Source organism: Meriones unguiculatus, chromosome 14 (genome assembly GCF_030254825.1).
Source record: "Meriones unguiculatus strain TT.TT164.6M chromosome 14, Bangor_MerUng_6.1, whole genome shotgun sequence".
Taxonomy (NCBI): domain Eukaryota; kingdom Metazoa; phylum Chordata; class Mammalia; order Rodentia; family Muridae; genus Meriones; species Meriones unguiculatus.
The window spans coordinates 23,703,547-23,718,115 of NC_083361.1; the positions used below are offsets into that span (position 1 = coordinate 23,703,547).

Here is a 14,569-nt window from a genome sequence, read left to right on the forward strand (position 1 = left end):
TCCTCTGCTGCAAGAACAGTATACACTTTTAACCACTCTCCGTTTGAGCAATTTCTCCAGGTCCATATTTTATCTATTTAATATTGGATCCTGTCTGTGTGTGTCTGTCTCCTAATGTTTCAATGTAGAAACTGCATTTATTCTTTCACTGACTCATTTATTTTATAAGACATTTTCAGTATTTGTTATGTAGTAGATACTAAGTGTTTTATAAATTTTACATATTCTTACAACAACCCTGAGAAATAGTCATATTACTGCATTTACACAGCTAACAGATAGTAAAAACAAGGTTCAAAGTCAAATAGTCTGCCTTACATGTTTTGTATTGATGGTTAAATTTGCTCTTGTCATCTCAAACTGCTTTATTCTCTATCTTGCCTTGAATAGTTTAATATCTATAGTAGCACATAGTATTTCCAGCATGCATTTCATGTTAGGCCTCATAGAAAACAAATGATGGGTAGTTAACATAGCTCAGTGGTAGTGGATATGCCTAGAGGCCTAGTATGTATGAGGCCTTGGGCTCAATCCCTGTCACTGCAAAAAGAGAAGGAGAAAACCATGGGGTGAGGGGACTGAAACCTCTTACCAACCTCCAGGGAAAAGTCAGTTACTGGGGCCTGTGACAGTATTGCCAACATTAATTGACAGTGTTACATGTCCCTTTTCTTAAAATGTTTATTTCACTTATTTGGTCACTGCTTATGCTTATGTGTGTATGTGCAGGTGGGCATGCCATGGCAAGTATGTGAAGGTTAGAGGACACCTGTCAGGAGTTGGTTCTTTTATACCATGTGAGTTTCAGGGATTGACTTCAGATTTTCAGGCTGGGTGGCAAACACTGTTATACACTAAGCCATCTCACTAGCTCTCTTCTCGAGATGAGCCACATATTACATTCATGTATTTACATCTAGCTGTGTTGTTTCTATGAAAACCTTTGCATTTGACTTCACTTATTTATTTATTTATTTATTTATTTATTTGCCTTCATACAGCCTGAAGCAATGCTTTCCATATATATATCACAGTTTATTCACTTTGTATTCCAGCTATAGCCTCTTCCCTCATTCCCTTCCAATCCCATCCTCCCTCCCTTTTCTCCTCCCATGCCCCTCCCCCAGTCCACTGATAGGGGAGGTCCTCTTCCTCTTCCACCTGACCCTAGCCTATCAGGTCTCATCAGGACTGGCTGCACTGTCTTCTTCTGTGGTCTGGCAAGGCTGCTCCTACTCAGGGAGAGGTGATCAAAGAGCCAGCCACTGAGTTCATGTCAGAGACAGTCTCTCTTCCCATTAGTAGGGAACCCATTTGTATACTGAGCTGCCATGGGCTACATCTGTGCAGGGGTCCTAGGTTATCTCCATGCATGGTCCTTGGTTGGAGTATCAATCTCAGAAGAGACCCCTGATTTTTGGTTCTGTTGCTCTCTTTGTGGAGTTCCTGTCCCCCTCAAGGTCTTTTTATCTCCCCCTTCTTTCATAAGATTCCCTGCACTATGCCCAAAGTTTGGTTATGAGTCTCAGAATCTGCTTTGATACATTGCTGGGTAGAGTCTTTCAGAGGCCCTTTGTAGTAGGCTCCTGTCCTGTTTCTTTTTTGCTCCCTCTTCCGATTTCTGTCCTGTTTGCCTTTCTGAGTGAGGATTGATCAGGGTCCTCCTTGCTTAGCTTCTTTAGGTGTACAGATTTTAATATGTTTATCCTATATTATATGTCTAATATCCACTTGTAAGTGAGTATATAACATGTGTGTCTTTCTGCTTCTGAGATACCTCACTGAGGATGATCTTTTCTAGATCCCACCATTTGCCTGTAAATTTCATGATTTCTTGGGGTTTTTTTAATTAAATTTTTATTTATTTTTTATTAATTACAGTTTATTTACTTTGTTTCCCAGCTGTAGCCCCCTCTCTCATTCCCTCTCAATTCCACCCTCCCTCCCTCATCTCCTCCCTGCCCCTGTCTAAGTCCACTGATAGGGGAGGTCCTCCTCCCCTTCCATCTGACCCTAGCTTATCAAGTCTCACCAAGACAGTCTGCAATGTCCTCCTCTGGCCTAGCTAGGCTGCTCCTCCCACGGGGGAGGGGAGTGTCAAAGAGCTAGCCGCAGAGTTCATTCCAGAGACAGTCCCTGTTTCCCTTATTTTAGGATACCCACTTGAATACTGAGCTGCCATGGGCTATGTCCAAGCAGGGGTTCTAGGTTATATCCATACATGGTCCCTGGTTGGAGAATCAGTCCCAGACAAGCCCCTGCCCAGATATATTTAGTCTTTGTGGAGCTCCTGTTCTCTCCAGGTCTTACTAACTCTCTCTTCTTTTCATATGATTCCCTGCACTCTGCCCAAAGTTTGGTTGAGTCTCAGCATCTGCTTTGATACACTGCTATGTAGAGTCTCTCAGAGGCCCTCTATGGTAGGCTCCTATCCTGCTGCTTGTTTACTTCTACTTCCAATGTCCATCCCATTTGTCTTTCTAAGTGAGGATTGATCATTCTACCCTGGTTCCTCCTTCTTGTTTAGCTTCTTTAGGTATACAGATTTTAGTACGTTTATCCTATCTTATAGGTCTAGTATCCACTTATAAGTGAGTATATACTATGTGTGTCTTTCTGCTTCTGGGATACCTCACTAAGGATGATCTTTTCTAGGTCCCACCATTTGCCTGCAAATTTCATGATTTTGTTGTTTTTAATTGCTGTATTCCATTGTGTAAATGTACCACAATTTCTGTATCCATTCCTCCATTGAGGGACATCTGGGTTGTTTTCAGGTTCTGGCTATTATTACTAATAAAGCTGCTACAAACATGGTTGAGCAAATGTCCTTGTTGTGTACTTGAGTGTATTTTGGATATATGCCTAGGAGTAGTATAGCTGGATCTTGAGGAAGTACTATTCCTAATTGTCTGAGAAAGCATCAGATTGATTTCCAAAGTAGTTGTACAAGTTTACATTCCCACCAGCAGTGGAGGAGGGTTCTTCCCCTTTCTCCACATCCTCTCCAGCAAGTGTTGTCACTTGAGTTTTTACTTATTGGCACAGGAGACAACTTCCTGAACAGAACACCAGTAGCACAGGCACTAAGGTCAACAATCAATAAATGGGACCTCATGAAACTGAAAAGCTTCTGTAAAGCAAAGGACACTGTCATCAGAACAAAATGATAGCTTACAGACTGGGAACAGATCTTCACTAACCCTATATCTAACAGAAGGCTAATATCCAGAATATATAAAGAACTCGGGAAGTTAAAAAGCAACAAATCAAGTAATTAAAAAATGGTTACAAAACTAAACAGAGAATTCTCTGTAGAGGAATATCGAACGACAGAGAAACATTTAAAAAGACAGCATCTTCAACAAATGGTGCTGGTCCAACTGGATGTCTACATGCAGAAAAATGAAAATAGATCCATATTTATCACCCTGCACAAAACTAAAGTCCAAGTGGGTCAAAGACCCCAACAATAAAACCAGATACTCTAAATCTGTTAGAAGAAAAAGTAGGGAACAGCCTAGAACTCATTGGCACAGGAGACAACTTCCTGAACAGAACACCAACAGCACAGGCTCTAAGAGCAACAATCAATAAATGGGACCTCATGAAACTGAAAAGCTTCTGTAAAGCAAAGGAAACCGTCATCAAAACAAAACGACTGCCTACAGATTGGGAAAGAATCTTCACTAACCGTTTATCTGACAGAGGACTAATATCCAGTATATACAAAGAACAAAAGAAGCTGAAAAGCAGCAAACCAAGTAATCCAATCAAAAAATGGGGAACAGAGCTAAACAGAGAATTCTCAACAGAGGAATATCGAATGGCAGAGAAACACTTAAAGAAATGCTCAGCCTCATTAGCCATTAGGAAAATGCAAATCAAAACGATCCTGAGATTTCACCTCACACCCATCAGAATGGCCAAGATGAAAAACTCAAGTGACAACACATGCTGGAGAGGTTGTGGAGAAAGGGGAACCCTCCTCCACTGCTGGTGGGAATGTAAACTGGTACAGCCACTTTGGAAATCTATCTGGTGCTTTCTCAGACAATTAGGAATAGTGCTTCCTCAAGACCCAGCTATACCACTGCTAGGTATATACCCAAAGTTTGCTCAAGTACACGAAAGGGATACTTGCTCAACCATGTTTATAGCAGCTTTATTTGTAATAGCCAGAACCTGGAAACAACCCAGATGTCCATCAACGGAGGAATGGATACAGAAATTGTGGTATTTTTACACAATGGAAGTCAAAAAGGAGGAAATCATGAAATTTGCAGGCAAATGGTGGGATCTAGAAAAGATCATTCTGAGTGAAATATCCCAGGAGAAAGACAAACACGGTTTATACTCACTTATATAGACCTATAAGATATGATAAACATAATGAAAACTATACACCTAAAAAAGATAACCAAGAGAGCGGACATGGGGTAAGATGATCAATCCTCGTTTAGAAAGACAGATGGGATGTGCGTTGAACGTATGACAGTTAGAAATCTTTAATCTTAGTCATTCTGATGGGTGTAAGGTGAAATCTCAGGGTCGTTTTGATTTGCATTTCCCTGATGACTAAGGACTTTTAGCATTGAACGTATGACAGGAGTCTACTGAACGCATCTGAAAGACTCTTACTAGCAGTGTTTTAAAAGCAGATACAAAGACTCATAACCAAACCTTCGGCAGAGTACAGGGAATCATATGAAAGAAGGGGAGGTAGTACGATGGGGAAAGGATAGGAGCTCCACAAGAACCAAATATATCTGGGCACAGGGTCTTTTCTGAGACTGACATTCAACCAAGGACCATGTATGGATAAAACCTTGAACCTCTGCTCGGATGTAGCCCGTGGTAGCTCAGTAACCATTTGTTTCCCATAGTAAGGAGAACAAAGACTATTTCTAACAGGAACTCAATGACTGGCTCTTTGACTTCCCCACACCCCCCAAGGGAGGAGCAGTCCTGTTAGGCCACAGAGGAGGACTTTGCAGCCAGTCCTGAAGATAACTGATAAAACAGGATCAGATGAATGGGGAGGAGGTCCCCCCCTATCAGTGGACTTGGAAAGGGGCAGGGAGGAGATGAGGGAGGGAAGGTGGGACTGGGAGGGAATGAGGGAGCGGGATACAGAGTTAATAAAATGTAACTGATAAGAAAAAAATAAAATTAAAAAAACATAAGTAAAAAAAAATTTCTAACTTTTAAGGTACCCTTGTAGTGCACTGTAAAAGCTTTGTAACACTATGAAAACTCATTTTTAAATTTTTCCTTGTCTTACAACCACAAACAATGTTTATAGAAAAAAGAAGTCCTGCTTAGAGAAAAGAAAATATTTTGAAAGGACGGAAACTTTTAATCCTCCTGTTATTTATAATTTTAGTTATGTTTTTTATGTCATCAATAATTTATTTTAAACGGACTACTTTGTGTAAGCTCATTGTGCAGCCTAGGAATCTAAAGCGGAGAACCTCACTGATTGCCAGCCATCTCTGGAATGCCTGGATCTTGTTGACAGTGTTACCAAAGATATCCTGGCACTAGTGAACCTCTTCTTTTCTTTGGTTCCCTTCATTTAAAAAGCACATGCTGGGATTTGGAGTTTTAACAGGAGTTCATTCATTGCCATTCTCATGAGCTTCTCTGGAGTTGGACAAAGATACAGAATTGAGTAGCTGAAAGTATGTAAAGCCTTGTTCAGGGCTCTCAAATGCAGTTTTAAAAAAAGGTTTTTACAAAAACATTATTTAATATCTTCTTTCTTGTGAACAGATTAAAGACCAAATTTCCATGTACTGATCATTGCACAAATCCAGGCTATTTTCTAAGTCCAGTCACAGTGCAAAGAAGCATGTGTGGAGAAAATGCCAGTGTGAAGGTCTCCATTGACATTCAAGGGTTTCAACTACCAGTTACTTTTACATGTGATGGTAAGTTTTGCATTGACTAGGAATAAGATGTTTCAAATGTCAACATACCTTTCTTTTCATAAACTAATGTTTTCATTAGGTATATTTTTAAAATAAATTTGCATTCATTTGGGAAGTTTTCTGGTTAAGTGAACCAGGTCACTATAAAATTGTTTCTCTGAACATAATAAATTGGTTCTTAGCTAAGACCCAAAGCACTAGCTGTCATAACTAATTTTAATACTTTCCTGGCAAGAAAAGTGCTTTTTTACAGAGACCTGTCAGTGACATGAACCTTAATATCACTTCCTAATCTCCTGCAGGGAAGGTGTTAATTTTCCTTTCCAAGCTTGGGTAAATATTCTTTCTAAAGCTGTGTCCTGGATGTCTGTAGCAAGTTTTTGTTACTGGGTTGTTGTTTTTTTGGTTGTTGTTGTTGTTTTTGGCTTTGTTTTAAGTACACTGGTCTTCTTTTAGTTTGTTTATAGTGTGTGTTATTTAAGTGAAATTCGAATGTTGCAGTAAGGTTTCTATTCCTAAAAGACTGAAGCCTTTTTCCCCCCCTTCATTAATAGTTGTAACTAGCAGTGTGTCCAATATTTGAATATCTTCTGGTTTTGCACTTTTGGAAAGCCCTTTGAAAAAATGTAAATCTGATATAGAAAATGTTATTCATCTACAACAATCATTCTTTAATTTCTAAAGGAAAACTTACTTCTTTTAAGTCATTTGAAATAAAGCATGAGTAAAAATTGATAGCAAATGTTGATTTCTATCAAGTCTTAACTTACATCAAAATCTGACTTACTGCAAAATGTATTGTTAATATCTATTGGTTAGTCAGAAATGCATATTTTAATGTATTTATCTTATGCGTAACTGGGCTGAGGATATAGGTCAGTGCTGCAGTTGTGGTCTAATATGAATAAGGAAGGCCCTGTGCTTAATAGTTATAACTGGAAAAATTTGTAAGCAATTTATGATAGAAGTGTAGACTGTGTGATCAGATTCTGTTTTTGTTTGAGTCTATTAAAAAATAAAGCTGTTTAATAAGGTATTTTAGTATATAGCTTTTGATGTTGATGCCAAGTCTCCAGTTTATCTTTTAAAAGTTGGACAGGCAGCCCAGCTGGTTTTCATGCCTATAATCTTAACATTTGTAGACTAAGGCAGGATTACTATGATTTCTAGACCAGCCTGGGTTACAGTGTCAGATTGATAGCCAGCTGGTGGCGACGGCACACACACAACACACAGAAAAAAGAAGGAAAGGAAAGAAAGAAGAAAGGAGTTGAACAGAAAGGGTTTTTGTTGTTGTTGTTTTGTTTTGTGGTTTTTGTTTTTTTTTTTTTTTTTTTGAGACAGGGTTTCTCAGAGTAGCCCTAGCTGTCCTGGAACGCTCTCTCTGTAGACCAGGCTGGTCTCAAACTCACAGAGATCCACCTGCCTCTGCATCCTGAATTCTGGGATTAAAGGCATGTGCCACCACTGCCCAGCCCAAACATAGAAGTTTTAAATATAAAAATAACTTGAATTTTGGATTGCACAGTTAGCTCGGCAGTTAAGAGCACTTGTTGCTTTTCCGGAGGACCTAAGTTGAATTCCCAGCACCCAAGTGGCTGCTCATTGTCTAAAATTGTGAATAGAGGCTGTAGAGCCCTTGAAATATGTCTCAACTCCAGTCTCATGTAATCTGAGTAGGCATAATGGTACACACCTGTAATCCAAGCACTTGGGATTCGGAAACAGAAGTATAAAAAGTTCAAGATCATTGCTTTATAGTGAGTTCTGGGTCAGCCTGGGCTCCATCAAAACCTGTTACACACATGCACACCCCTTTGAGCTCACTTTCGAAATTAACTTTTTTCTCTGCTTTCAGTGTGGCTACTAGAAAACTTTAAATGGATGAATGCAGTGGGCCAAGAGGCAGAGGCAGATGGATCTCTATATCTGTTGTTTCTGCTATCATTATTTAAATGTGTATGAGTATTTTGCCTGTGTGTCTGTGCACCATTTGCATGCCTAGTGCCCTTGGAGGCCAGAGGAAGGAAATGGATCTCCTAGAACTAGAGTTACAGAGGGTTGTGAATTGTCATATGGTGCTGGGAATTCAACCTGGGTTCTTTGGAAGAGCAGCCAGTGCTCTTAACTGTTGCTCTAGCTCTTCTGTGAGTTTGAGGCCACTGTGGTCTACATAGTAACTTCCAGGCCTCTAGGGCTGGCTACATAGTCAGACCCTGTTTCAAAGAAAGGAGGGGGGGGGAGAGAAAATTTAAAATGATACATGTGACCTTCAGTTGGATTTGCATTGTATTTTGTTGTACAGTCTTCTCTTAGATTATATTTAATACTTAGAGGTAAGTGAGCAAAATGAAAATGATAACTAACTCTTTTTCAGTGAGTTCTACTGTAGAAATAATTATAATGCAAGCCCTTTGCTGGGTCCATGATGACTTGAATCAAGTGGATGTTGGCAGCTACGTTCTGAAAGTTTGTGGTCAAGAGGAGGTTCTGCAGAAGTAAGTTTTTTAACCAGTGAGTGGTATCTTTTGAAATTTTATTTCTTATGCCTTAAAGTTTTTTAGATTTGTAATTTAAAAATATATTTGGATGTTAGGCATGATGTTGCATATTTTTAATCAGCACTTGTGAAGCAGAAGCAGGTAGATCTCTTGAGGCCAGTCTTGTCTACATAATAAGTTCCAGACCAGATAGAGCTATATTGTGAGACCCTGTTCCCTAGTTAATTAATGTTTTTATGTTTTATATATTTATAAAATATTAGGAATATATTTTGTTCTATTGTTGAAAACATGTTGAGATATGTTATATCCAAAATAGTGTTACGATTTCAGAAAAGAAAGGCATAATATTCTCTAAGTTTAATATACTTATAGTGAAAAATTATGGTCAATTGATTAAAAGCAGAATAAAATGCCTTCTAGAAGGTCAGTAATCACATCATTTGTAGATCCATTCTCCTTCACAGTGTGCAGTTACTTTACAGGAGTCAGTTGTTACTACCATTTATTTGCCTGAAATAATCATTACATGAACTTTAGTAATTTGGTATAGCTTACAGTTGAATGATTTTAAAGATCTTGGCTTTATACTCTTATTTGCGTCTCTATCTCCTTTAATCTTCACTGACTTACACAGAAAACTCCTGTTTAAATGTTTATAGTTTGTTTTAAAACAATGTGTTTCACCATTTTCTTCGATTTCTGATACAGGTCTAATTGTATTTATGTCTGCAACTTGTGGTTTGAATAGAATAATACTAGTTAATTAATATATTTTAACAGTAATCATTGCCTTGGAAGTCACGAACATATTCAAAATTGTCGAAAATGGGACACAGAGATTAAATTACAGCTCTTGACCTTCGGTGCAATGTGCCAGAATCTGGCTCGAACAGTAAGTGTGTATGAATTGCATTTAGTGAATTCTAATAATTCTGATAGTTGACAGATTTTTCAGTCTGTATGTTTTTCTTTTTTTTCTGCACCATGCTGGTGTGATAGAAGACTCCGGCAGGAGTCTTCTTAGGTCTTTAGTCATGGAAATTTAAGTAGCATATTCCTCAGATCTTAGAAGTATAAGTATAAATTTGAAAAGCAAAATGAAAAGTTTGCTTTGCTTTTTTTTTTTTTTTTTTTCCCAATGGGAAGGATATAAAGTTTCCTGTATTTCAGACTGGCTTTGAACTCACTAGGAATCACTTTGTGTCACCCATGACCAGTTTTATGCAGTGCTGGAGACAGAACTGAGGACTTTGGCAGTCATTCTACTAACTTTGCTACATCCTTAGCCCTTGATTTTTTTTTCATTTAGTTTTTAAAGAAACGATGTTTACCTAGTAAGAGAACAGCAGCCGATGGCAGTAACAAGAGAACTGTCTGTCCAAGTCTCATATTTAATAGTCTTAGAAGAGTGAAATTTTCAGGGTTAATTAAGAGGAAACAAAAAGAAGAGATTTGAATACTAAATAAGTTTTTTCAGTTTCTCTTGAATATGTTTGCATAATGTGGAATGGTAAAGAGACTAGTACTTTTCTCATTGGTGATGAGCAGATAATGGGACAAAACTTACTGAGAAAAAAAGGGGCAGAAATTCAAATGATATTGTCCCCATCTGGTCCCACCCTAGTTTTTGCCCACCCTCTTTATTCGTTGATTACTTGAGACAGGATCTTTCTGCATAGCTCTGGCTGGCCTGGAGTTTCTTATATTAGACCATACTGACCTCAAACTTACTTGCCGTGCCTGGATTATAGGTGTGCACCATTTGGTCCAGCTTAGTTTTCACTTTATTTGTTCATCATTAACTAGATTTGGGAACATTTATCTTTTCCTTTTTTGATTTTTTGAGATGTTTTTTCTGTGTAGCCTTGCCTGTCCTAGACCTGCTTTGTAGACCAGGTTGGCCTCAAATGCACAGTTCTCCACCTGCCACTGCCTCCCTGAGTTGCTGGGATTATTTTCCATTTTTAAGTACTATATTACATTTATATATTTTGTGTGTGTATGTGTGCTCAAGTATGCCACAGTATATGTTTTAGGTCAGAAGATAACTTGTGAGAGTTGTCTCTTTCTTTATACCGTGTTAGTCCCAAGGATGGAACTCAGGTCATCAGGCTTGGGGACAAATGCCTTTACCATCTGAGCCATATTGCTGGTTCTGTAAAATAAAAGTTTATGGCTGCATAGAGGGCTCCAGGGTTAAGAGCCCACTGAGTGTTCTACGAGAGGACCTAGATTTGATTGTCTGTACCCACATGATAGCCCACAACTACCTGTAACTTCAGTTCTAAGGGATCTGACACCCTCTTCTGGCCTCTGAGGGCACTGGGCACACATATGATGTACAAGTAGATACATATAGGTGCAGGCAAAATACCTATACACATAAAACAAAAAGAGGAGTTTTGTTCAGATATGGTTGTTTGCTTCTATAATCCCAGCAAAAAGACAGAAGAGTGACAAGTTCAAAGCCAGTCTGAGTTACATGAGGACCTTTTTTAAAACTAAAAGGGGCACGCTAGGCGCTGTGGTGCATGCCTGTAATCCCAACACTTTGGGAAGCAGAGGCAGGTGGATCTCTGAGTTTGAGACTAGCCTGATCTACAAAGCAAGTGCAGGACACCCAAGGCTACACAGAAAAACCTTGTCTTGAAAAACAAAACAAACAACAACATAGCTAAAAAGGGCATGTGGGGCCAGTAACTAAATAGATAAAGTGCTTGAGTTTGGAGCCACAGTACCTGTTTAAAAAAAAAAAAATGGGTATGACAGAATATTTCCATAATACCAACACTAGGGAGAAAAAGACCGACAGATCTTCCAGGCTGGCTGACCAGCCAATATAACCAATGAATTAGCTCCAAGTTCAGTGAGGGAGTGTCCTCAGTGAACTTATGTCTTAGAACATAAGCTAGAGAGTAATAGAGGAAGACTTATGCCATTGACTTCTGGCCTCTACACATGCATGAACGTTACATATATACATACATGTTTGCATACATACATACAAACAGACAAAAGGAAATAATGAAACATTTAAAGATTTATTTACTTTTATTTTATGTGCTGGAGTGTTTGCCTACATGTATGTATGTTTATCTTATGCATGCCTGGTGTACATGGGAGCCAAAATTGGGCATCTTTCTGTTAGAACTAGAATTACAGATGATTGTGAGCCACCATGTGGGTGCTAAGAATCAAATCCAGGTCCTCCGCAAGAATAGCTAGTGGTCTTAATCTCTGAGCCATCTCTGCATTCCCAAATAATGAAACATTTAAAGCAGTTAAGAAAATGAGTTTTGCTGGGCAGTGGTGGCATATGCAGAGGCAAGTGGGATCTCTAAGTTTGAGACCAGCCTGATCTACAGAGTGACTTCCAGGACAGCCAGGGCTACACAGAAAAATCCTGTTTCAGAAAAAGAAAGGAGGGAAGGAAGGAAAGAAAAGAAAAAAAAAAGGAAAGAAAGTTTTCTTAATCTTGACTTTTTGAAAGGGTTTCTCTGTGTAGCCTTGGCTGTCCTGGACTCACTTTGTAGACCAGGCTGTCCTCGAACTCAGAGATCCATCTGCCTCTGTCTCCCAAATGCTAGAATTAAAGGAATACACCACCACGACCTGGCTTGACTAACTTTTTGAGACAATTATAAATAATAGTTTTGATAGCATTTTTCTCCATTTCTCAAAAATTAGTCTAGTTTTAAGATTTCATCTATTTAACCATACTTAACTTGATAGAATGAACAAAGAACTATGTTTGAGTCTTCTTAAACGTGTGTATGTATTTATTTAGGTAGAAGATGATGAAGCACCTGTGGATTTAAACAAATACTTATATCAAATAGAAAAACCTTATAAAGAAGTCATGACAAGGTATAGCCTCTAAAACACTTATTGCCGGTTTTCCAATTTTGTTTTGGATGTGAATATATTTGTATTCTGTGATCAAAACAACTGCTTTGTTTGAGATGGTCTTAAGCCATGATACTTTTGTTTCGTTTCAGACATCCTGTGGAAGAACTCTTAGATTCCTATCACCACCAAGTGGAGCTGGCTCTTCAAAGTGAAGTGAGTTCTGTCTTAAGAGTTTAAAGGTTATTTATTTTTCTCTGAAGTACTAGTTTAGAAATTAGATTTGATGTTTTAAAACTATATTCTTGGTGCTAGCTAGCCACATATCAGTGAGCGACAGGTAGGGAGGGCATTAGAAAGAGTAAGGAAGCCCAAACCATCAATTTAAAAGCATAGTTAAGTTCTAGTGAGCATATAAAACAAAAAAGTCAGAAGAGAAAACGAAGCAGTAGTTAACACCCTCTCAAGTCCTGACTCAGAAAATCAGTCAGACCCACTGATTGGTGGCTCATAGGAACTGTCTGGCTAACTCTTAAACAGTTTAAATTAGGCAGAAAAAAGTTGAAAGAGGCCTGTAAGCAGAAATGTACATACGTGGTACATGGAAGTAAGCAGTTCTATAATAGTATGTAAGTATGAAATGAGCTTGCGGGAGGGCACTGGAGAAAGGGCTCATTGGTTAAGAGCACTGGCCAGTTTTCTGTGGAACTTGGATTTCATTCCCAGCACTCACATAGTGTCTCACAACTGTCTGTAACTCCAGTCTCAAGATACACTCTTTTCTGGCCTTCTTGGATATCAGGCATGCAAATAATCCACACACATACATGCAGACAAAATACCCACACACATAAAATAATTAGCATTATATATGGCTAGACATAACTTACTACCTTACAGTTCAGAAATGAAAATTTTTAGTGCATCAGACCTATTTGCTTATATTGCTTGATGTCATTTTCATTTTATATTCTATTATAGTTGAGTATATAGACTTTATTTTCTTCAAAGCCAAAATTATTTTAATTTTTTTAGATTATTTTATTTATTTATTTATTTTAGATTTATTTATTTATGCCTACATGTATGTGTTCCAGGTGCATGCCTGGTGGCTTCCAAAGTCAAAAGAGGACATCAGGTCCCTTGGAACTGGAGTATTATGGTTGTGAGTCACCGTGGGTGCTGGGAATCATGCCCAGGTACTCTACAAGAGCCATGAGTGGTCTTAGCCACAGAGCCATCTCTCCAACCTCCTGTTTGATCCTTTATAGAAAAAGCTGGCTGATCTTGTACATGATAGTTGTCTCTAGCCACTTAAGTTGCTTTCAGCCACGCACAGGCTGGGAAAGCCCTGTCTTCTGAAGTTAGATTGACAGTAATGTAGAGGTTAGGCTTAACAGTGGCAGAATCGGTTTCAGAGGGAAGGATTTTTGTAATAATTCAGGGAAAAGATAAGCATTGTGAGTGTTACAAAGAGAACTGATTAACAACACTTGGGGACAAAATTGATAAGAGCAGGTCATGAGAGAAAGAAATGTACAATAAACAGATGCTAGTATATTGTGTACGTGTGTGTGTGTGTGTGTGTGTGTGTTTGGGTATACACATGTCACAGCACAGTAGGAGACAGTTCACAGGAGTTGCGTCTCTTCTTCCACCATGTAGGTCTCTGAGATTGAACTAAGGTCATGTGTCAGGATTAGCTCTGAGTTCCTTTATCTACTGAGCTATCTTGCGAGCCCTGCTACTAGTACACTCTCATGAGCATGTAAAAATACTGAGTACCACATCCCGAGACAGTGTTGGTACACTGAGTCTTCTCAAACAGTGAGCCCAAATCATTTCTTCCTTTAAGCTGCTTCTGTCAGGTATTTAGTCACAGTGACAGGGAAAATAACTAATTTGGGTCTCTGAGATGGCATTAGCTAATCCAAAGGAGACATTGAGTGAATAGTTGATATGAACCTGGAATTTAGTATAAGAGGTCCAAGTGGAGATAATACACTTGGAGACTGTCAAAGTAAATGGTGTCTTTCAGCTATAAGACTAGTTGAGTTACTAAGAAAAATTATTTCAGGAGAGGGAGAAGAGTTAACTCAGCCATTAAGACAATGACTGCTCTTCCAGAGGACCTGGATTCTATTCCCAACACCCACATCCATCTGTAATAACTTCAGTTTTAAGGGATCTGATGGCCTCTTCTAGCATTCTTGAGTACCAGGCATACATGTAGTGCCACGTACACATACATACATATATACACACATACACATGCATGCCAGCAAT

At 38.7% G+C, this 14,569-nt stretch overlaps 1 protein-coding gene across 4 annotated transcripts in view; it reads left to right on the forward strand.

Annotated features, from left to right (window-relative positions):
• Pik3c2a (phosphatidylinositol-4-phosphate 3-kinase catalytic subunit type 2 alpha) overlaps positions 1–14,569 on the forward strand; it is a 103,608-nt gene that overhangs the window by 39,429 nt on the left and 49,610 nt on the right. For all 4 annotated transcript variants that reach the window (XM_060366973.1, XM_060366972.1, XM_060366974.1 and 1 more), the window contains 5 exons: positions 5,776–5,933; positions 8,311–8,431; positions 9,218–9,329; positions 12,225–12,304; positions 12,436–12,499. In XM_060366973.1, coding sequence (XP_060222956.1) covers positions 5,776–5,933; positions 8,311–8,431; positions 9,218–9,329; positions 12,225–12,304; positions 12,436–12,499 — 535 coding nt within the window. The remainder of the gene's footprint in view (positions 1–5,775; positions 5,934–8,310; positions 8,432–9,217; positions 9,330–12,224; positions 12,305–12,435; positions 12,500–14,569) is intronic.